The sequence below is a fragment of the Podarcis melisellensis genome, assembly GCF_964234715.1.
Source record: "Podarcis melisellensis genome assembly, chromosome: 17".
Lineage (NCBI taxonomy): Eukaryota > Metazoa > Chordata > Lepidosauria > Squamata > Lacertidae > Podarcis > Podarcis melisellensis.
This window is the reverse complement of record NC_138534.1, coordinates 37,114,979-37,138,058: the sequence shown is the minus strand read 5'-3', so window position 1 is coordinate 37,138,058 and position 23,080 is coordinate 37,114,979. Positions and strand designations below refer to the sequence as shown.

The 23,080-nt window shown below is 43.5% G+C and overlaps 1 protein-coding gene across 1 annotated transcript in view; it reads left to right on the top strand.

Moving 5' to 3' along the window:
- DGKQ (diacylglycerol kinase theta) overlaps positions 1-23,080 on the top strand; it is a 71,196-nt gene that overhangs the window by 13,873 nt on the left and 34,243 nt on the right. The window contains exons 3-7 of the mRNA XM_081893926.1: positions 5,833-5,932; positions 7,952-8,037; positions 8,300-8,425; positions 11,163-11,316; positions 18,434-18,502. Coding sequence (XP_081750052.1) covers positions 5,833-5,932; positions 7,952-8,037; positions 8,300-8,425; positions 11,163-11,316; positions 18,434-18,502 — 535 coding nt within the window. The remainder of the gene's footprint in view (positions 1-5,832; positions 5,933-7,951; positions 8,038-8,299; positions 8,426-11,162; positions 11,317-18,433; positions 18,503-23,080) is intronic.

Below are 23,080 nucleotides of genomic sequence, written 5' to 3'. Positions count from 1 at the left end.
TGCAAGGATAATAAATGGAAACTCCTATCTTGCAAGAGTTTGGGACATTTTAAAATAGATCTTCAAAATTGTATTCAGTATTTCAGTCTGGCCTGAACTTTTCACTGTTACTTTCGAAAATAAGAATTATTGCTACTATTGTTTACTGAAACACAAACTGGAGATATCTGAAGCCTTTTGTTCTGTTCATAGAAATATAATCGAAGCAAATGCAGTTATGATAGTATCTACATGTAGGAGGCTAAATAGGGTGCAGATGGAATTGTACAACTTGTGAAGAACAGTTCTTTTTAGTTTAGAGATTTTATAATATCTTCTAGACCAGGGGTAGCCAACTCTCAAGAGACTGTGATCTACTTTCAGAATTAAAAACTGGCAGTGATCTACCCCCTTTTTGGTGTTCAGCTCAAAGTTGTTGAGGTTTTTTTGGGTTCAGCTCAAAGTTGTTCAGCTATTTTTAAGGGAGGAGGAAAATCCCATTTTTTGGGGGGGGTTCAGCTCACAGTTGAGCTTTTTTGGGAGGAGTTCCATGGGGGGGGGGTTAAAGGCAAGGGACAAAGGGGTAAAATCACTCACAAGAAGATCGCTATGGCTCAAAACAGCAACACAGAGAAAGCTCCATCTTCCCTTCCAGAGATCAGACAACAATGGAAGGCGGGGCAGGAGTCATTTTTAGCAACGCTAAGGAAAGGGAGCCAGAGATTGGCCGCAATCTACCAGAACCTCGTGGGGATCTACCAGTAGATCGCAATCGACCTGTTGGACATCCCTGTTCTAGACATATGAAGGTCTTCGTGATCATTGGCCATGCAAAAGACCAGGTGTTCAGAGCCAAATGATGGAGAGTTGTCAGGGTGACATAATAGCTCCTACCACCCCTTTTGAAAATACCCTAGAATCAAGTGGACCCTGATTTCCTGATATGCATATATACCTTTCAAGGTGAATACATGTCTACATTCTGGAACACAATGAAAAGGAGAAGGAACAGACATTTTCTTATTGGGCATTACTTTGATAACAGCTCCTCCAGGCAGAGGGGTGGGAAAAGGAGAGGACGTGGAATTGCATGTTTCTGCACTCTGTCTGTATGCAAATAGCTGCACTTTTAAGTTTAGATTTAGTATGTCATCCATAATATTGGTTCAAAGTCATCGCCAGCGATGATTTCATTTTTTATTATGTCAGTTTTGTTATGATTCTTGTTGATTTTGAAAAAGTTGAGGTCAGGAGAATACCCTTGAATTTATGTTGCCTCTCTAGCATGATACTTACTTTTTAAGCTTAAAACTATAGCAAGCATAAGTGACATGGTTGCAGTGGAGTTTCCTTCATTTGCTACTGCCGAGAATGCTTTTTGATTTCTGTGCTTTATCCTCAGATGCCTTTCCCTTCAAGCTAACATAAGCAACCCCCTCTTGCATGTGACTTTTAAGTCTTCAGCATTAAAAGGTGTCATGAAATGTTCAACTGCTTCTCTTAATTACAGGCTGCCTGATGGGCTTCGAAGATAATATTCTGCTGTCCAAAAGCAGCCATATGGGACAGCTGTATTGTGTGTTGGTTACATGAAGCAAATATTCACTTTGGCTCTTAGCTTAAAAACATAACAGAAGGCTTAATGCTAGTTTATTCTATGTATGGGAAGCTTCTATTTTTGTCCCCTACCCTTCTTGCTGGTTATACAAAGTGGCTATTTGTGGAAAGTTCTAATATATGAAGGGTGTTAAAGATTTCTTCCTGCTGGATTCTTAGAGCATGCAAATGTTATAAACCAGGAATTGCATTTTGAATACTTAAGGGTAAAGGGAATCTGGCTAAGAGTCAGCTTCGTCTGAATTTTTTCGTTTGATGCTAAGCAAAATGGGGATTATCCCGGACATAATGAAAATGTCACTTTAAAGCAGGACATGGAATTCAAGGTCAAGCAAAGGCTCACAAACTAAGAAGCATGCCATGAGTCAGATAAGTTCATGTGTCAACAATGTTCAAAGAGAAATTATGGCATTTGCGTACTATGACAAATCTTTGTTGCTTGGACTTGGTTATAAGCTGGATGGAGTCCAAAATATATCAAACATTTTTTGTGAGCAGCCTGTATTGTCTAGTACTGTACCTATTTTAGTTTAAACAAATGCATGTATAGTTCTCTTCAGGAAATTATTTTTGAGTTCTGGTTGAACTCTAAAGCCTCTCACTGCTTTATGTGTCGTTTCATTTGGTCCTGATAAAAGTCTTTTGCTACTATTGCTTTGACCTGCATGCAGTCTTGTTCAGTACTTCTTCCTTGCATCTTTTCCGTTATGCGTTGGCTAAAGATCTTTTGTTGTCTTGTTAATTTAGGATTTATTTATTTGCTTGCTTGCTTTGCTTACAGCATTTATAGTTAAGCAAATCACCTTGTGCATGAGCTGTGCTTTTGGAGGGGGAAGCTAGTGAGGTTTTTTGCCCTGGGTGAAGCCTCCAGAGGAGTGATTGAGGCTCCTAGCCTGTGTGTGTATGGGTACGCAAATGTGCATGGGGGTGTGCCAAACTGGGTCTTTGACACAGGTGAAATAAAGCCTAGTTTCGCCCCTGGCACATGCAGCCCTTGATCTTCCTCTAGCAGGACATAGAACATAGGAAGCCACTTATAAGAATTGTGCTATATTTTAGGTTGAATTTGATTCTTCTGCTGCCTCCTGTAGGTGGCAACAGGGTGTGTATGTGTGTGTGTGTACACACACACACACACACACACACACACACACACACGGAGCTTGGTTTGTGCCCCAAACCAGAATTGAATTATATCAAGACCATATCTTGATAAGTGTTTTTCATCATGTGTTTATCTGTTCTAATTGCCTCCAGTTTGGCCCTTGCTGAGCGAATTGTTTACTGTGTAAACAGTCAAATGCAATCCTCTTTTCAAGCTAGATTTGCATAGCTACTGCTGCTGACTTCAATGAATTTACTTTCTTGTGTTGATATTGGAGAAAAGTCGCTGCCTTGAAAGTGCTTAATCTCAAAAATGAAGGATGTCAGGTTTCTGGAAATTATTTCTACTAACCAGGATGTAGTTAGCTAAAACCCCAGATTGCGGGTGTTGTGTGGAATTGTAATGATATCCTGTGGTTTATGGCTTTTGGGGGTTGCAAGCTGTTCAGTTGCTTCTGCTTCATTCTCCGCTGGTGCAAGCAGGAACAGCAAACCAAACTTGTTTCGTCCGAAGGCAGGGCTGTGATTCCCGCTGCCCCCCCCTCGACAAACCACAGTCAAGAAGCCATTGTTGGTTCTTGGCTCGCTGCTTGTGGTTTTGTTTTAGGGAAATAAACCATGACCCTGGGTTTGGCCATAGCAGTAAGCCTTGAAACCTTGGCTCGATTCTCCCACTTGCACCTGGGATGAGGGCAGCCTGATTTGGTATGCTGTGTAATACATTGGAACTAGTATGACGTCTCATATATGAATGAGGTCATTCTGTAGTTGCTGAAAAGGGTTCTGTGCATGCTCACAGGCATCTTTGTCAATATTTCGCATGTTCCAGGATTCTGAATAATTTTTATGCTGGTGAGTCCCGGCTCCAATTCAGCCGTGCATTGAACATAGCTTTTCAAAGGTAACAATTTACCATCTCCCTGGTGACTTTTGTTCCAGGCTGAGTGCCTTTTCAGCTGTCTTTGGTTTGGTATATTGTTTTCCTTTTGCAGTTGTGTGTGTCATTGTTCTAATCCTATCAGTGTAATGAAGTCTTGCACAGCAAAGGGAAACCTCTACCAAAAACTCGAAACAGGAAGTTTCAGCTGAAGATAGCTGAAAATAGAACAAGCATCCTTGTGCCACAAATAACTCTTAATGGTACTATTATCTAGAGCTAAACTACATGTTTGTTTTTTATTTGTTCGTATTCTCTCTGTCTCTCTCTCTCTCTTGGAAAAAAAATGCAGTTTCCCTTTGCTGCTGCAGTATTGCATGTTGATTAGATAATGTGTTCAGTATAATAACGGCACTTAGATGGCTTTAAAAGCATTTATAGAATCAGATTGCTATGCTGTGTTTTGCTAATTGATTTTAATGGCTCATATCAAGATCATATTCTAGAAAGGGCTTTCAATAATAAATGAGAAGCAAAAATTATACAGCTTTGTCAGGGTGTCTTGTGACATCACCACATAGAATTAATGTAGCTAAATTGTCTATGGTGACTACTGTATTTAGAACAGGAATAACTGAGACTCTGTGTGGTGAGGACAGTATAATTAGTTTCTGTTTCCTTAGTCTCCTCTGTGGGGACGGGGAAGGGGAAGATGGGATTGTAGAGAGTAATTAAAATTGCATCTTTCCACCCACTTTCAGAAGCAGAAAATATATGCGCATGGCGGTTCCTTGGTGAATATCCGCTTTAAGCCCTAGACTGACATGGAGGCAAAGGAAGTGACTATTTCCTTTTGATTGTTAGAAACCAGTCAGTAGAAATTGCGTCATTTGATACGTAAAGAAGGGAGAACATTCCTTTTGCAATCTTTGTGTAACAGAGAAACTTTTTATGCCTGGGTCACTGGGTAAGAAGTGGCTGGCACTACATCATCCTTTATTCATCATCACTGTCATTTTATTTGCATGCCACCTTTCCAAAGTGAAAGCCTTGCTCAAGGTAGTTTACAACATGAAAAGATTTACCGTATTTTTCGTCCCATAGGGCGCACCGGCCCAAAGGACGCACCTAGTTTTTTTGGGGGGGGGAATAAAGGAATTCTTTTCCCCTTTATTTCCCCCCCAAAACCAGGTCGGGGAATCCAAACGAGGTCGGGGAACAGCAGGATGGCAGCGCTCCGCCTCCCCGCTGTCCCCCAAGCTTGTGGGCTGCAGGCTGCTGCCTGCAAGCCTTGCGAGCCTGTGGGAACTCCCACGGGCTTGCAAGGCTTGCGGATAACTTCCTGAAGCCTGGAGAGCAAGAGGGGTTGGTGCGCACCGACCCCTCTCGCTCTCCAGGCTTCAGCGAAAGCCTGCATTCACCCCATAGGACGCACACATATTTCCCCTTCATTTTTGGAGGGGAAAAAGTGCGTCCTATAGGGAAAAAAATATGGTACATTACAAAAGCAGAACACATCAAAAAGTACACAACCTTTCCACACAAGTCATAGGGTCATTAGATCTAAAAATAAAGATACAAAAAATTAATATCAATAACAGCAGCAACGCCCCCCCCAACAGAACTTCTAAACAATACCCCAGCCCAAGACTCAGTTCAGCAGGCTCAGCTTTTGTAGCTGGAGTCAGTCAGGGCCCCTTCCCTCCCAGGCCAGGTGGAACAAGGCCTGCAAGACAGGGAGCAACTCTTCCAGAACTCGTAGTTAAGATTGATCCTTGTCATTGGAACACTGGCTTTCTTTCTAGCTTTGCAGCATTTTCTCCTGTGATTTATTTTTGTTTTTTCCTTGTGTAATTTTGCACCTATATATATTTGCCTTTCTGGGATGCAGATCGCTATACCATGATGATGTGAGTACCTAATTGATTGTCCTGTGTCCCTCCTAGGGATGTGGTTGGAAATGTTCTAATGGGATCTCCTTACTGAAGTGTGATTAAGAAATTGTATAAATACACTTAATCTTTAAAATTGCTTGATTGGACTGCTGCTGACTCAATATTCTCACGGGAGAGGTTAAAAAAGAAAAAAGATTCTCACAGAGGGCCTTGGTTTCTGATTGGGCATAAACTGAATACACATAAATTAACAGTCACCCAAGTTGCTCAGTGTTTTTAGTTGCCTATATACAGTTATGCTGCACCTGTAGATCTTAAGGGCACAGTATACAGTTAAAGCACACTTTGTTTTCTGTGCAGGTTCCAGTTGCACATTGTTTAGGACCTCCAGGACATTACAAGAGAAAGTTCTGTGCCGTGTGCAGAAAGCTTTTGGAGTCTCCAGCATTTCGCTGTGAAGGTAAGGCTGAACTGTAATGGATCATGGTGTTGTCAGCTTATTCTAATTGGTATCTTAACTGTCTGCCACCCTGGCACAAGCACAATATTTTTAAGGCACTTCCTAGAATGATAAATGAGGACTTACTAGGAAGTGTGAGGGATTGTAGAGAGTGTGGGGAGGAAGCCTGTTGATAAGCTGCATTTCTCTCTTTTCCCAGCAGAGTTACTACCCTTGAAAAATGTGCTCTCATAGCATTTACCAGTTGTTGATGTTGTATGAGAAATGGCGATTTCGTAGGTTAATCTCAATGTACAAATCTAATGTGATTTCATACAAAACAGCCTTCTATTGAGAGAGTTGTTCCATCTAACCTAATATCTGTCTGTTTCAATTGATGGTGGGCCTCCAAGGTCTTGGGCAGAGTTCTAGCAAGGGCAAAAATTAGAGACAGGCCAGCTCCCCATGTCCAGGAGATCACCTGAGGGAAAGGCCATTGACACATAAAACAAACTAGATAGATGAGCCATCAGCAAGGCTGAGACTTGCCATTCAGGCAAATGTGCGAAGTCCCTCACAGATGTCTCTGTTAGTTAGAAGATGGAAGGCTTTTATCTGTTACAAAAATCTCAATAAAAAGTGCTTTAAAGAAAAAACTACTCTGTATTTGAAACTATAGCATGTTCTCCTTCCCAAAGGGACAGAGATATTTCCCAGGTTTGATTCATTAGTTACTGTGCTTTTTAGGGGGGTAGTGCTAAACATGGGGTTTGTGCTCCAGAATGATTCAAAACAATTGCAGAAATATGACATTGCTTGGAATCCATTGGACAATATGGGATTTTGAGTGCTGTTAACTAGTGACATTAATTAGGAACCCAGGTTTTAGTATCAGTTCCTCATTTTGAGAGTGGGATTTGTGGTGCCAAAGGGGTTCAAACTATTGCAAAATTTTGGCACCAGTTTGGAATGGATCCCAAATTTTGGGGTTCCTATTTAATAAGATTTTTAAGATCCTTTAACTGGTAATTCTAGGGACTGGAGCTGTGATCTTTTGCATGCAAAGCACTGAGGGCCTATGCAGACATGACATTATTCATGAAATTAGAAACTGAGTGGCTCTTGGTTGTTTGTAACATGTAAATAGCAAGCATGCATACCTCTGCTCCAGGTCAAGTCCCCGTTGGTCTTCAGAGTAGTGTCTTAATGCTTTGGCCCCATTGTGGTTCTGGCCCACATTGGGCCTCTGTACTTGTTACTTTAGGGACGTGGGTGGTGCTGTGGGTTAAACCACAGAATCTAGGACTTGCTGATCAGAAGGTTGGTGGTTCAAATCCCCACGACGGGGTGAGCTCCCGTTGCTTGGTCCCTGCTCCTGCCAACCTAGCAGGTCGAAAGTACGTCAAAGTGCAAGTAGATAAATAAGGTACTGCTCCGGCGGGAAGGTAAACGACGTTTCCGTGCACTGCTCTGGTTTGCCAGAAGCGGCTTAGTCATTCTGGCCACATGACGCAGAAGCTGTACGCCGGCTCCCTCGGCCAATAAAGCGAGATGAGCACCGCAACCCCAGAGTTTGCCATGACTGGACCTAATGGTCAGGGGTCCCTTTACCTTTACCTGTTACATTAAAGCCACCCAGCTGGATGGATTTAAATAAACTTAGGCAATTTCATGGAGGATAAAGGCTACCAAGGTCTGCTAGCCACAGTTGCTGTGCTTTGCCTCCACAGCCACAGGCACTGTGCTTCTGAATACCAATTGCTGGTACCTGCAGGAGTGGAGACTCCTTTTTTTGCTCAGGTCCTGCTTGTGATTGCATCTGGTTGGTGCTTGTAAGAAGAGGATGTTTGACTAGCTGTGGCATTGGCTGATCCAGTAGGTTCTTATGGTTCTGCTAATCGTGTACATGATGTTGCATCTTTACTATAATAACGATGAAATATATTTTTAAAGTAAAGTAGGAGATTAAAAATAGAGATAAAAGCAACAGTAAAGCAAACAAGAGGCAATTTCCTCCCCTTTCCCTCTGTTTACTCCTAGTTTGTGAGCTGCACGTACATACGGATTGTGCCCCATTTGCTTGTAGTGACTGTCGCCAGTGCCATCAAGATGGCAGTCAGGATCATGTAAGTACAAAAGTTTTTGTTTAAACAACAGAGGAAAGAAATCTGTTAGGAAAGCTTTGCTTCCAAGGGCCTATCGCAAAGTTGAACTTGCTTCGAAGACTCTGTCGTTAAATGTTTGTTTTGGTTGATTTTTCTGGACTCACTGAAAGGTTAGATATTCAGATTTCGAGTGCAGCTAATTCAACTGCTTCACCAAGATTTTAAAGCAATTTTAAAAGTTGCAGTACATTTTTTAAATAATTGATTTATTTAATTTCTGTAGGATACATACCATCATCACTGGAGGGAGGGAAATCTTTCTTCAGGTGCACGTTGTAAGGTCTGCAGGAAAACGTGTGGCTCTTCCGAGGTGCTCTCGGGTATGAGATGTGAATGGTGTGGCATTCTGGTACGTAAACAAGATTTATTTGTTTTTTCCATACCCTGGCATGTGAACTGGCCAGAATCCTCAAGACAACTTAAAAGAAAGAAGCAGTGAAAGGTAGTTTAGCTGGAAGTCCATTACAGTATATTATATATGATAAAACAGAATGTTAATCTATTCTCTGTTTTAATTAAAGATGGTTGTTTTTAAACAATCTCATATGTGAAGGGTCCCTGTTCTCCAGAATGGACGAAAGGTGTGGTATAAAAACATCAGATAAGTAAATAAACAGAATAACAAAATAAATGAAATGTCCATAATACAGTGCATGTAGTCTGGAAAAATATCATGATAACTGTCATTACAATCCATAAGTGGTCACTATGTAAACATTTTTTAGAAAACCCATCTGGTTGGGTTTCTACTATCTCAAGAACTATCTAACAGGACAGTAAGTGTACTCTGGACATTGCAAGTAAAATAACTCAGAAGATGTAAACTGCCTTTCTTTACTCTTCAAATACATTTTGTTTGTTTCTGAATGGCAGCATTAAATTAAGAATGTACACTACTGTGGAAATTTCCTTTTAGGTGTAACAGTATGTGGAATTATTTCCGTAGCAACATGCTCGGCTTTAGACTACCCTTCCTTTGTGTTTGTGATTTGGTTTATATTTTAAACATCATATGAACATAGTTGTTTTCTACTGAAGCATATCATGCCCCTCTAGCCCAGCACGTCCTCTGACTTGGCTGTACATGCCCCAGTGCTTCAGACAAAAGGTCTTTTTCAGTCTTATTGCCTGACATCTTTTTAACTGGAAATGCCAGGGAGTGCACTCTGGACCTTCTGCATGCATAGGATGTGTACTGCTACTCAGTTGAAGAAGGAGGGTTTGGATTTGATATCCCGCTTTATCACTACCCTAAGGAGTCTCAAGGGACGCGGGTGGTGCTGTGGGTTAAACAACAGAATCTAGGACTTGCTGATCAGAAGGTTGGCGGTTCGAATCCCCACGACGGGGTGAGCTCCCGTTGCTCGGTCCCTGCTCCTGCCAACCTAGCAGTTAGAAAGCACATCAAAGTGCAAGTAGATAAATAGGTACCGCTCCAGTGGGAAGGTAAACGGCGGTTCCATGTGCTGCTCTGGTTCGCCAGAAGCGGCTTAGTCATGCTGGCCACATGACCCAGAAGCTGTATGCCGGCTCCCTCGACCAATAAAGCAAGATGAGCGTCGCAACCCCAGAGTCAGCCACGACTGGACCTAATGGTCAGGGGTCCTTTTACCTTTTACCTTTAAGGAGTCTCAAAGCGGCTAACAATCTCCTTTCCCTTCCTCCCCCACGACAAACACTCTGTGAGGTGCTAAGAGGGCTAAGAGACTTCAGAGAAGTGTGACTAGCCCAAGATCACTCAGCAGCTGCATGTGGAGGAGCAGAGACGCGAACCCGGTTCACCAGATTACGAGTCTACTGCTCTTAACCACCGCACCACACTGGCTCATTTGTCTCTCTTTGATATTGAAACCACATATGTCCATCTAAAATACTTGTATTGAGCTAGGCTTAAGGCCAAGCAGTATGTGACAGTGGCAGACCTGTCTCTTCTTAAAGTCTGGGTCTGCCTCAATCTTACGTAACACAGGGAGTGGGTCTTACTGTGTGTGTGCTCCAAATCTGCAATTTTCCTCTGCAGCAGACTGGGACCCACGTCCCAGCATTTTCTCTCAGCTGGGATCACTTCCAGTGATGGGGCACTGGGAGACAACTTGAGGGCAGGGAGTGCAGTGAGGCTTCAGCATCCCCCCCATCCTGCTCTAAAAATTTGACCTTGGTGATCCCAAACTTGCGTTAGGTTTGTGAGTATTTGTTTTGCTTATTCTTGCAAAGCCAGAAATCATCAAGGTGAAAAGGTATTAGGCACTGAATCTGAATACATCTAAACTTGTGTTTTATTGTGCTTTGGCAATCAGTAATAGTGCTGCCAGTGTACCAGTGTGTTATATTTGCTACTCATTAAACTCCACAGGTTACAGAACTATCTGTTTAACCAGGTTTTTATATATATAAAGAATATGGTTAATGAATCTCTATAGGGAGGAGAGAGGCTGTGATCATTGTACTTTGTGTTCAGTTGTACTTTGTATTTCATTTCATTTTATTTGTAAACTAGCCAGGAGGGAAAACTAAATGAAGATAGTTTTTTCAAAACAACAACAAACAAAAAAAACTAGAAGAACTGAGGCAATAAGCTTTTACTTATCTGTAAAATGGACTGTTCCCCAATATGAAATGGCTCCCTGATTAATTTTACAGGAAATTGCTGATCCACGCTCACATTTTCTGTGTGACCAAGCCTCTTCCATTCATTGAACTTCTGAGCACATAGAATATGAATATTTGAGCTCACATGGGATTAACTTTGCTTACTGATATTTAAGATCTGTCTTCTGTGACTAAGGGGATATAAAATAACACATAATTTTAAAGTGTTCATAATTATTTACCATATGATAGGGGATCTGAAAGAAGTACTAACTTTGTCAAAGGTTGCAACTTTTTGGGGGGTGCCCTTTATCTCTGACACACACACACACACACACACACACTGCCAGCCACAAACTATGGGTATAGATTATAGAATCATAGAACTGTAGAGTTGGAAGATTGGGTGGGAAACAGCTGTCTAGGCTCAAAATTTACAGCTCTGAAATAGAAATTAGACATGACTTTACAAGAACCTGATGCTGTGTTTTCCATAGGCTCATGCTGCTTGCTCTGTGATTGTACCTCCAGAATGTACATTTGGAAGACTAAGAAACATGATTCTTCCTCCAAACTGTGTGCACTTATGTTCTCGCAACTTCAGTAAAATGCACTGTTTTCGGATATCGGAAAGCTTACAGACAGAAGCAGGTAAAGTTCTGACTGCGTAATATTAATCCATTGGTTTATTTAACAATTTAGTGATTACTTTTTGTTTTTATTAAAAGCCAAAATGCACAATTGTCAAAGGGGTATCCTTGTTAAAAGGAGAAACTTATGAGAACAGGGGTAGGAAACAAGCCCCTAAGCCTCATTCAGGTGGTTGTTCTGGGCCAGAAAGTGTTTCTGAGAGCTAAAGTCTTTGTGAGTCAGATTTGGGTTGAATATCATGTGCTGTCCAGTTGCTTACGTAGACTGCCACCCTATGAACACTTACCTAGGAATACGTTTAATTGAACACAACAGGGCTTTCTTCTGAGCAGGCATGCATTGTGCTTTAAGAAGTCTTAGACATACTTGTTAGGAATTTACCATTTTAGGCTGCTATCTGCTAAACCAAAAATCTCTTGCTTCTTATTTTTTAAAAAGCATGCTTGTTAGTTTCTTTACATCCCCGTCCCCCAATCAAATTACCTTTATTCAGGATTTTTCTTAGCTTAAAGTAGGAGCGTGCCTGGTTTAAAATATCAATACTTTTTCTCATTTTGAAAATGTATTTGCTGTAGAAAATAAGTAGGGGATGAATAGCTTTAAGCAAGGTGTGTATTTTACAACCTGTTTGGGAACTGTCAGCCTGTGGACCCATATTGACCTGCCAGGGAGTCCAAGTTGGCTCATGACATCATTTCCCCCAAGTCATGCCCTACCTACCCATCACCTGGCATCACTCATAATGTCATCTGATGAGTGGGAGGACTAGGCCAAATCCTGCTGTACCTGTGCTCTCCTGTTCCCTGCAGGGAACAAAGGTGCACAGCCAAAGCAGCAAATTTTAACCCCCTCCCCACTCATTAACTCAACCTCCATTTTAGAAACAAATTTCTGTACACCAGGAGGCAGCAAACTTTTTCAGCCGTGGGCCAGTCCACTGCCCCTCAGACCATGTGTGTGTGTGGGGGGGGGGCGGAATGAACGAATTCCTATGCCCCATAAATAACCCAGAGATGCATTTTAAATAAAAGCACACATTCTACTCATGTAAAAACACCAGGCAGGCCCCACAAACAACCCGAGATGCATTTTAAATAAAAGGACACATTCTGCTCATGTAAAAACACCAGGCAGGCCCCACAAACAACCTGAGATGCATTTTAAATAAAAGGACACATTCTGCTCATGTAAAAACACCAGGCAGGCCCCACAAACAACCCGAGATGCATTTTAAATAAAAGCACACATTCTACTCATGTAAAAACACCAGGCAGGCCCCACAAACAACCCGAGATGCATTTTAAATAAAAGGACACATTCTGCTCATGTAAAAATACACTGATTCCCGGACCATCCACAGGCCAGATTTAGAAGGCAATTGGGCCGGATCCGGCCTCCGGGCCTTAGTTTGCATACCCATACTGTACATAGTGTGTTAAAGTCCTGATTTTGGGACTTCAAAGCACGTTGCACCTTGGCTGCACCCATCTGTCAAATTTGGCCCACAAGGCCATTCTTGATGAAGACTCAATGGCCCGTGGAGTCAAAAGATTCCTCACTTTTCTTGTACAAAGTAAATGAGTTTTGATTCATGGCTGAATTTGAGGGGATTGGTTCCTTTTGCAGTGTGTGGGGAAGGTTTGCTTGCTTTTTATATGCAACAAACAACGGAACACAAGAAACAACGGAACACAAGAAAGGGGCATATTTTAGTGCGTACATTTTCTTCATATTTTTGTCTTTGTGTTTACCCAGGTACAGGTAAATGTTCTGATACTGTACTAGAAAAAAACACTTAAGAATGATGGCAAACCTTCATGTAAAACATCAAACTAATTTTATGTAGCACTGAGGCAGTAAATAGCATGTATAAATGTGTTTCCTTTGCCTTGGCTGTACTGAAAATACTTTGTTCTGTTTCTACCATAATATTTTACTGCCACCTAGAGTACATCCTACATATATTTTTCCCCTCAGGTTCTCAAGAATATATTCATATTTCCCTATTTTCCCACAAGGCTAGGACTGTAACTATAATTGGCAGTGCAGATAGGTCTATCTGTTGCCTAATAAGCCATAATAGCTAAATGGAACCTCCATCTTCAGTGTTGAGCAGGATTTGGCCTTCGTCTTCATATTCTGTGTATAAACTTCCAGAGCGATATGCTTGGCTGCTATTTGAAACTACTGGATGAACCTTGGACAGTCCAACAACTTGATTCTTATGTTCTTAAATTCTTCTGTTGCCTTGCATATCCTGCATGCTAGGTCCTTTACAATCCATTATAAATGTGCTGCTTTAGTAAAGCACATTTTAAATCTCGCAACACTTCACGTGTCCTGGAGATAGGTAGGTTTCAGAGCCTTTGGAGAAGGTAATTCGTCAGGTTGTCATTAAACGTGAATGTCAGTGGTCATGAATAAACTTGCTCAAATGGTTGCAAAGATTTATTTTAAGCACACATGAAAGATGGGCAAATGTATTTTAACGTAACTAATGGTTTCAACCCCGAGTCTTAGCTTAGGGTCTGTGAAGTGCTACCTCCCTCCTAAATATGATTTAGGCTACAATTCTGAATGCAGCTACTAGGCAGTAAGTCCCATTGACCTCGGTGAGACTTCTAAGAAAACCTTTTTAGGATTACACTGTTAATGTTACTGTTTGGTTTTTAAGATCCCTGGTTCACATTAGCTGCGCTTAAGGTCAGTGCTGACATTTCCCTTGAGAACAGTGATGGGAGGAAGGAGCTTGCATTCTTGTCACTGGCCTCCAAGTGCTAATCTCTTGTATGTTTGTATTTTACAAAAAAATTATCTAAGGCACAAATTGACCAAACAATGTGTACCCTTTGCTAAAAATGTTAGCTTGGAATTTTTAGTTTGCAAATTCACGGTGTTTCTTTTCAAACCTGTTTGCTTATGTATGAAGCTACCTTTCAAATCTTTGGATAAATATTTATTGTTTTCTGGATAATTTTAAAGCTAACAAAAGCAACTTGGCCAGACCTTTCCCATCAAACAAAAATAGCTTATTGTTTGTGCTTATTCATTAGGTTGCATTATGTAGCTTGAAAAGTGAATAAACCCGTTTCATTTAGATATGTAAACAAGGTGGGGAAGTTATAGGACCTTTGCACATATTAAGTATGAATAAAGACACTATATTTAACACTGTACACTCATCTAGAAAATGACTCCCTCTATAAAAATTAAAAAGACCTAATTGTCTGTCCTTCAAAAATATGAAGAGTGGAAATTGCTTGAAGTACTGTATTGAATTTGCTGGAATAGTTGAGTTCTGCTTTGCTGGTGGTTACAGGAATACACCTAAAGCTGTTATGTACAGGCAATCCTCATTTTGCTCGAGGGTTATGTTCTGTCCTGCTCCACCCAGTTGTGCCTTTTGGGTGACATTTTGGGGTCATTTCTGGAGTTGGCGTCATGCATATGTGCACAATTGCCCATCAGTTGGACGCGCGTAAATCGGTTGTTGCCTGTAGCGATCGTTCTCCACCAGAAATGCTAATGGTATTTTTTGGCAATTTTTGAAAAGTGGCTTCTGGATCAAGTCAGTGCATGTAAAATCTCTCTCTGTGAGTGGACATTGCATCATGTTTCTATAAGCACGTAGGCTGGTGTAGCTGTGATGCTACAGATTAGCCTTTTTCTTTCTTTCGGCATATTCTTTTAAACTTGTTTGTGTGTCTGTTCTTTTTTGTCATGTTTTATCATGCCCTTAGATTTTCCGTGCTCAGGCATGGCTTGACAGAACAAGCAACAAAAGCAACTGCTTTGGACTGCAGTAGTTTTTTGAGAGGCACTAATGAAACATATTGTGGCTGGAAAACTGTGTATAATACCAAGGGTGCAAGCCCGGGCTGCCATAGATTTTGAGACACACCCCTCAGGATATATAGGGCAGTTGTCTGGGGCCATAAATTGTATTGGGATTGCTATGGCAGTGTGTCTCTTAGGAAATTAGTAGATGTTGAAGTAAGATAGCTGTGTTGTAAAGAGATTATGTTGGGAAAGGAGTAATCTGCCATTCTTTTCAGATCAACATAGCATGCTGCATAGCTTACAGTCACTACTTTCCTTTTGGTGTACATAAGAGCTGTTGCACACATTGCACAGCAGCAAGATCAGGTTGGCTGTCAAGTGTATACTTATCAGGGAGCCAGAACCCTCCCTGACTCTGATAAGTGTGCCAGCACAATGCACATATCTTCAAAGACCTGTTTTCAGATCCTCTTTTTGGAATAGGCCTTAAACTAATGTGTGAAAAGGCCCTTAGGAAAGAGCATAGGAGTCCCTTCGACCTCCCCCCATAAAATATTTGAGGGGGCCTGGGCACCCAAAGTTGATGGGCATTGCCATTCAAATGGTGTGTGTGCCCCATGTCATGTGATCAGTTATGTGGGGGCGGGGCTTACCTACCCACCCCCAGTATTTTATTCAAGTTGGCACCTCTGGGAAAGTGCAGTAATGGAAAATCTTTTGATGGACAGGCCAGGAAACTAGTGGAAGAATTGGCTTTGCATTTCTTAGCTAAGTGATAAACATCATTTTTAAACAAGAGAAATATCTCTAAGCTGCAAGCAGAATCTGTATCTATTAATTATGCCATGGCTGATCTGTCAAGACTTATGACCAAGTATGGCCTGCATTACTTGATTTACAGAAATTAGGCAAGAGGTCTTCTCTATCCATTCAGGATGGCAATTTGACTTGTTTTTAAAAGGTAAAAGGTAAAGGTACCCCTGCCCGTACGGGCCAGTCTTGACAGACTCTGGGGTTGTGCGCCCATCTCACTTAAGAGGCCAGGGGCCAGCGCTGTCCGGAGACACTTCCGGGTCACGTGGCCAGCGTGACATCGCTGCTCTGGTGAGCCAGAGCCGCACACGGAAACGCCGTTTACCTTCCCGCTGGTAAGCGGTCCCTATTTATCTACTTGCACCCAGAGGTGCTTTCGAACTGCTAGGTTGGCAGGCGCTGGGACCGAGCAGCGGGAGCGCACCCCGCCGCAGGGATTCGAACCGCCGACCTTTCGATCGGCAAGTCCTAGGCGCTGAGGCTTTAACCCACAGCGCCACCTGCGTCCCCTCCCACAAATACCTTTTCCCCTTAGCTAAAAACTTCCTTATCAGAATTTGAGAAAGAAATACCAAAGAAGTCCTCTCATCGATAAAGCACTTGTTCCTTGTGTCTTGGTGCAAGTTATTTTTATTACTTTTATTTTTTGCCTTAAGGAATAATTTACAAACCTATAATTATGGCTCTTCTAAGACTTCATGCTAGATAATGCTTCAAATGTTACTATCCTCAGCTATGAAAGATGACTTTATTCCATTGTCATTCCGTGTCACTCTTTCTCTTTGACCTTCAGTTTGGAGAGTCTTATTTTGAAGTAATGCCCTAGTTGTCCTTCAGTTTATTTGCTATGAATGGGGAATTACATTTTGCACTTATTTAACTTTCTTCTTGTTGAATAATCCATATGCAGCAGTTCAACAAACCTGGAAGTATCAATAATAAAAATGCAGAAGAAGAGTTTGGATTTGATATCCCGCTTTATCACTACCCTAAGGAGTCTCAAAGTGGCTAACAATCTCCTTTCCCTTCCTCCCCGACTTTGTGGTGGGGGGGACAGGGAAATTGAGCCGTTTTATTCTGATGCCAGTCTAGAGAATGAAACAGAGGATGCTTCTACCCATGGTAACAAAATCAGAATCCAAGCCGAAGAAAGTAGTAAAATATATTTGCCATTGGTTTGGGTATATTGGTATATGGATTACCATTGGTATTGGGACGTGGGTGGCACTGTGGTCTAAACCACAGAGCCTAGGGCTTGCCAATCAGAAGGTCGGCGGTTCGAATCCCCACAACGGGGCGAGCTCCCGTTATTCGGTCCCAGCTCCTGCCCACCTAGTAGTTTGAAAGCACATCAAGTGCAAGTAGATAAATAGGTACCGCTCCGGCGGGAAGGTAAACGGTGTTTCCATGCGCTGCTCTGGTTTGCCAGAAGCAACTTAGTCATGCTGGCCACATGACCTGGAAGCTGTCTGCGGACAAACGCCGGCTCCCTCGGCTTATAGAGCGAGATGAGTGCCGCAACCCCAGAGTCGTCCGCGACTGGACCTAACGGTCAGGGGTACCTTTACCTTTACCATTGGTATTCTGGGATGATTTATCCTCTACTTTTGTCTCTTAAAAAAAGCATTTGCAGGTTAGATCTTTTTCTGACCTGCATTAAGAAAGTGATAACGGCAGTTATTTAACAAACATTACATTTTCACAGAGAAAAGTGAAGGTGATTTAAATTCTTTAAATGGAGGCAAGCTAAGCACACACACTCTTCATTTCCTACCTTTCCTCTAAGGAGCTAAAGGTGGCGAACGTGGCTCTCACATAATAATAATAATAATAATAATAATAATAATAATAATAATATTTATACCCCGTCCATTTGGCCACTCCATTTGATCCCAGCCACTCTGGGCGGTTCCCAACATCATCATCATCATAATGTGACAAAGCATCAAACATTAAAACTACCCTAAACAGGGCTGCCTTCAGATGTCTTCTAAAAGTCAGATAGTTGCTTATTTCCTTGACATCTGATGGGAGGACGTTTCACAGGGTGGGCGTGACTATCAAGAAGGCCCTCTCACTTCTCACAGGGAGGGAACTGCCAGAAGGCCCTCGGAGCTGGACCTCAGTGTCTGGGCTGAGCGGTGGGGGTGGAGACGCTCCTTTTATCCTCACAACAATCGTGTGAGGTACGTCAGGCTTAAAGACTGTGGCTTGCCCTAGATCAGCAAGTGAACTTCATGACTGAGTGGGAATTTGAAACCTTGCTTTTCCAGGGCTCATAAAAGTACATATGTCAGCTTCATAAAAACATAAAAACAAGAATTCCATGCGGCTTTCCAGTATACGGCTGTAGAGAATGTATATTTATTTATCATGGGCATGCTTGCATGTCTATGTGTTTCAGTAATGTGAGTACTATAATAGGAAAATCTGATAGTATTGTTTTCATCGCAACATTTTATTTTAAAGGATGAACACCTTGTTTTTAAAGGCAAACCTTTAAAGGAGACTTTTCTTTTCACAGATGACGACGACGATGTTGACAGTTCAACACAATTATCACTAAAAGAGTCCCAGGTTTCCACAGACTCAAGTAAGTAGCATTTGTTACTAAGCAGAGAGTATCTGTTTGCAGCAAGATTTGTGCTAGGAGCATATGATGCCTTTTGTTGGTGTACAAAACATGGTACAGTCCAATTTTCAAGGAGTTGGCAGTAAAATGCAGCCAGGCATAAGCAGCTGCTTGCAGATCCACTTAGTCATCTCCTACTGTCATAACTGAGAACACATATGTACAGTGCTAGTTTGTAAGCCTTCTTGTGCATTTTCTTTAACAGAAAGACAGAATAAACTTTATATTTAATAAATAATAATTCAGTAATCTAATTCGTTTTGCCCTTTCTCCTCGAAATGATCAAAAGAGTGGCTTATTATTTTGTTAGCTTGTTTTCTTTGTTGTTGTTTAGTCGTGTCCAACTCTTCGTGACCCCATGGACCAGAACACGCCAGGCACTCCTGTCTTCCACTGCCTCCCGCAGTTTGATCAGATTCATGTTTGTAGCTTCGAGAACACTGTCCCACCATCTCGTCCTCTGTCGTCCCCTTCTTCTTGTGCCCTCAATCTTTCCCAACATCAGGGTCTTTTCCAAGGAGTCTTCTCTTCTCATGAGGTGGCCAAAGTATTGGAGCCTCAGCTTCAGGATCTGTCCTTCCAGTGGGCATTCAGGGCTGATTTCCTTCAGAATGGAGAGGTTTGATCTTCTTGCAGTCCATGGGACTCTCAAGAGTCTCCTCCAACACCATAATTCAAAAGCATCAATTCTTCGGCGATCAGCCTTCTTTATGGTCCAGCTCTCACTTCCATACATCACTACTGGGAAAACCATGGCTTTACCTATACGGGCCTTTGTTAGCAAGGTGATGTCTCTGCTTTTTAAGACGCTGTCTAGGTTTGCCATCGCCTTTCTCCCAAGGAGCAGGCGTCTTTTAATTTCGTGACTGCTGTCACCGTCTTCAGTCATCATGGAGCCCAAGAAAAGTAAAATCTCTCCCTGCCTCCATTTCTTCCCCTTCTATTTGCCAGGAAGTGATGGGCCCAGTGGCCATGATCTTCGGTTTTTTTGCTGTTGAGCTTCAGACTGTGATGGGACGATGAGCTGCTTGTGCGTAAAATGCAAGTCCCTCAGAGTTTGATCAGGTTTTCAAACCTCTGCCTGTGACGGAGCCCCTCCAGCATGGCTGCGTCAATCACTAGTAGAATCCGAAAGTGGCTGCTTTCGGAAACGTTTCCAACATAAAAGCTCCTTAACGGAAACACGTCGTCTGGCCTCTCGGCGTGACAGTTTCCGTCGAGGTGTGGGTGTCCCTATAGGAGGTCCTGAGACCTCCCCACTGGTTTCGCTTGAAGCGTCTCTGAGCCATCCCTCCGACTCACTTTCCCTTGGAGTTCTTGCTCGCCCTCTACTGGTTCCCTCTTCCGCTGCTACTGCTCTCTCAACCTCAGGGAGCCTTTGCACCTGCGGCGCTTTAGATGTCAGTTCCCTGACATCCACCTCCCCTCCAGGGCCCCCTTCACCCCCTCCCGTCTCCTCTCCTACTGGCGGTGAGGAGGTAAAACCCCTGAAAGAACCTCCCTCATCTTCCGACGTCGCGAACACTTCCTTCCACTTGTTGCTGTTCCTACTCTCTAGGTACTCTTCGTCATCAGAGTCCACTCCATCTTCCAACTCCGACTCCGCGAACCCTTCCATTTCCTCTTCCTCATCGGTGGTGCCGAAATACTCCCTCCTAAACCTTGCTATAGGCTGAGGTTTCCTCGGGAACCTTTGGTGGAACGTTTCTGTTAAAACCTCGTCATTGACTTCCTCTGCACTTACCCAGGTGTTTTCTGACTCCGGTTCCCCTTCCCACGCCACCAAATACTCCACCTGATTACCCTTCCACCTGGAATCGAGGATTTCCGCTACATGGTTGCGGCGTTCCCTCTCTTCCAAGGCTGGTCCCCTGACGTGCTCCCCTTCACGTCCCCCCCTGTATGGTGACAGTAACGACCTGTGGAACACTGGGTGCAATTTCATGTGGTTGGGTAATCGGAGTTTGAAAGCTACCGGGTTGACCTGCTGAATCACCTCAAAGGGTCCCAATCTTCTGGGCCTCAGTTTCTTACAACCCCCTTTGAACGGCAACCCTTGGGTTGACAACCACACTTGATCCCCCACCCTTATGGTTTCACCTTCCCTTCTGTTCTTGTCTGCCTGCTTCTTATATTGTGCCTTGGCCCTTTCTAAGTTGAGCTGGAGCTGCTGATGGATGGCTTCCATCTCTTCTACAAAATGTTCAGCCGCTGGAACGCTCCATCTCTCCCCTCCTTCCCCTGGAAATGCCCTGGGGTGACACCCGTAATTAGCCAAAAAGGGACTCATCCCTGTGGACACATTCTCCGCATTATTGTAGGCAAATTCTGCCAACGCCAACTTTTCGACCCAATCGTTCTCTCTGTCATTGACATAACACCTAAGATATTGTTGAAGAATGCCATTTGCCCTTTCCGCCTGCCCGTTGGTTTCAGGGTGCCGGGCAGTTGAAAAATTAACTTCCACGTGTAGCAAGCTCATGAGCTTCCTCCAGAACCTGGAAGTAAATTGTTTGCCTCGATCTGAGATCACCCTCGAGGGAGCCCCGTGCAACCTAAAGATATGTTCCACAAACAACTTCGCCGTTTCTTCCGCTGTGACTGCATGTGAGCATGCTACAAAATGGCACATCTTAGTTAACAGGTCTACTACTACCATGATGGCTGTTTTCCCCTTGGACCTTGGCAGATCCGTCATAAAATCTATTGATATCGCTTCCCAAGGCCGTTCTGGTGTGGGTAAAGGTTCTAATAACCCTGCCGGCGCCCTTCTTTCCCCTTTGGCTCGCTGACATTGGTCACACCCTCTTACATACTCCCTTACATCTTCCCTCACCTTAGGCCACCAAAATTCCCTGGTAACCAACCACATGGTTTTGTGTTGCCCAAAATGTCCCGCCGTGGGGCTATCATGCAACTGCTTGAGTACTCTCCCCCTCAATTCACCTTCGGGTATATACAGTGCCCCTTTGTAATACAATGCCCCATTTCTTTCCTCCAAAACCTCCGGGGCTCTCGCCCTCCCCCCTGAGACCTCTGAGCTTATCCTGGGCATATTCATCATTTTCCGTTTCCTCCACCAGTTCCCGTTGCCCCACCAGCGCCGCCCCACACACCCAGCGGTCCTCCGGGATGACATGTCTCTCTTCGATCACCTCCTCCCCTTCCCAATATTCTGGTTTGCGTGAGAGCGCATCCGCCCTGACGTTTTCTGGGCCTGGCACATAACAAATCTCAAAGTTAAATTTGGAGAATTCCTGTGCCCATCTCACTTGTCGTTGGTTGAGCACTCGAGCTGTTCTCCAATACTCTAAATTTTTGTGGTCGGTGCACACTTGCACCTTGTGTTGTGCCCCAATTAATAAATGTCTCCACCTCCGGAATGCTTCGTGAATGGCAAGTAGTTCCCTGTCATACACCGTGTAATTCCTCTCGGACTTATTCAGTTTCCGCGAGAAGAATGCACACGGTCTCCACTCCGACGCACTCCTCCCCGGTTGAAGAAGGACCGCCCCTATAGCCCGGTCGGATGCATCTGTTTCCACTCTCATGGGTTTTTGTAAATCCACATGCAGAAGTTGTTCTTCCGAGGCGAAAGCCCTTTTCAGTTCTTCAAAGGCTCGATCCGCCTCCACCGTCCAAACAAATTTCTTCTTGCTGCTGAGGCAGTCGGTGATGGGCGCCGTCAAGTGGGCAAAGTTCTTGATGAACTTCCGATAAAAGTTCCCAAACCCCAAGAATCTTTGCACGTCCTTCTTGGTCTTCGGTGTCTTCCATTCCAGTACCGCTTGAACCTTGCCTGGATCCATGGCCAATCCCTTGTCTGACAAGCGGTACCCCAGGAATTCCACCTCCTTGGTATGAAACTGGCACTTCTCCAGTTTCACCCACAGCTGGTTGGCTTGCAGCCTGCCCAACACTTCTCGAACGTCCCTCACATGCTGTTCCTCATCTTCCGAATACACCAACACGTCGTCTAAAAAGGCCACACAGTTCTTGTAGAGCAAAGGTCCCAGAACGTGGTTTATAAAAGCTTGAAAACAGGCGGAGCCCCCTTGTAGACCGAAGGGCATAACGAGGTATTCAAAGGCTCCCAAAGGGGTAAACATGGTGGTCTTCCATTCATCTCCCTTCCTTATGCGTATCAGATTGTACGCCCCCCGCAGGTCCAGTTTTGTAAAAATCTTTCCCTTCCTTACTCTGGTCAAAATGTCGTCAATTCGGGGCATAGGGAAAGCCAGGGGCTCCGACACTGCATTGAGGGCCCTGAAGTCACACACCAGTCTCGGTTTGTCTGTGTTCTTTTTGTCCACAAAAAACACTGGGCTGCCCCCCACCGCTCGGGACTCTCTGATGAAACCTCGCTTCAAGTTTTTGTCAATGAACTCCCTCAGCTCCTGCATCTCCCTGTCTGACATGGCGTACAGCTTGCCTACTGGGAGTTGGGCCCCTGGGAGTAGGTTGATTTGACAGTCAAAGGGTCTATGCGGTGGCAGTTTGTCTGCTTCCCTTTCGCTGAATACGTTGCTCAGATCTGCG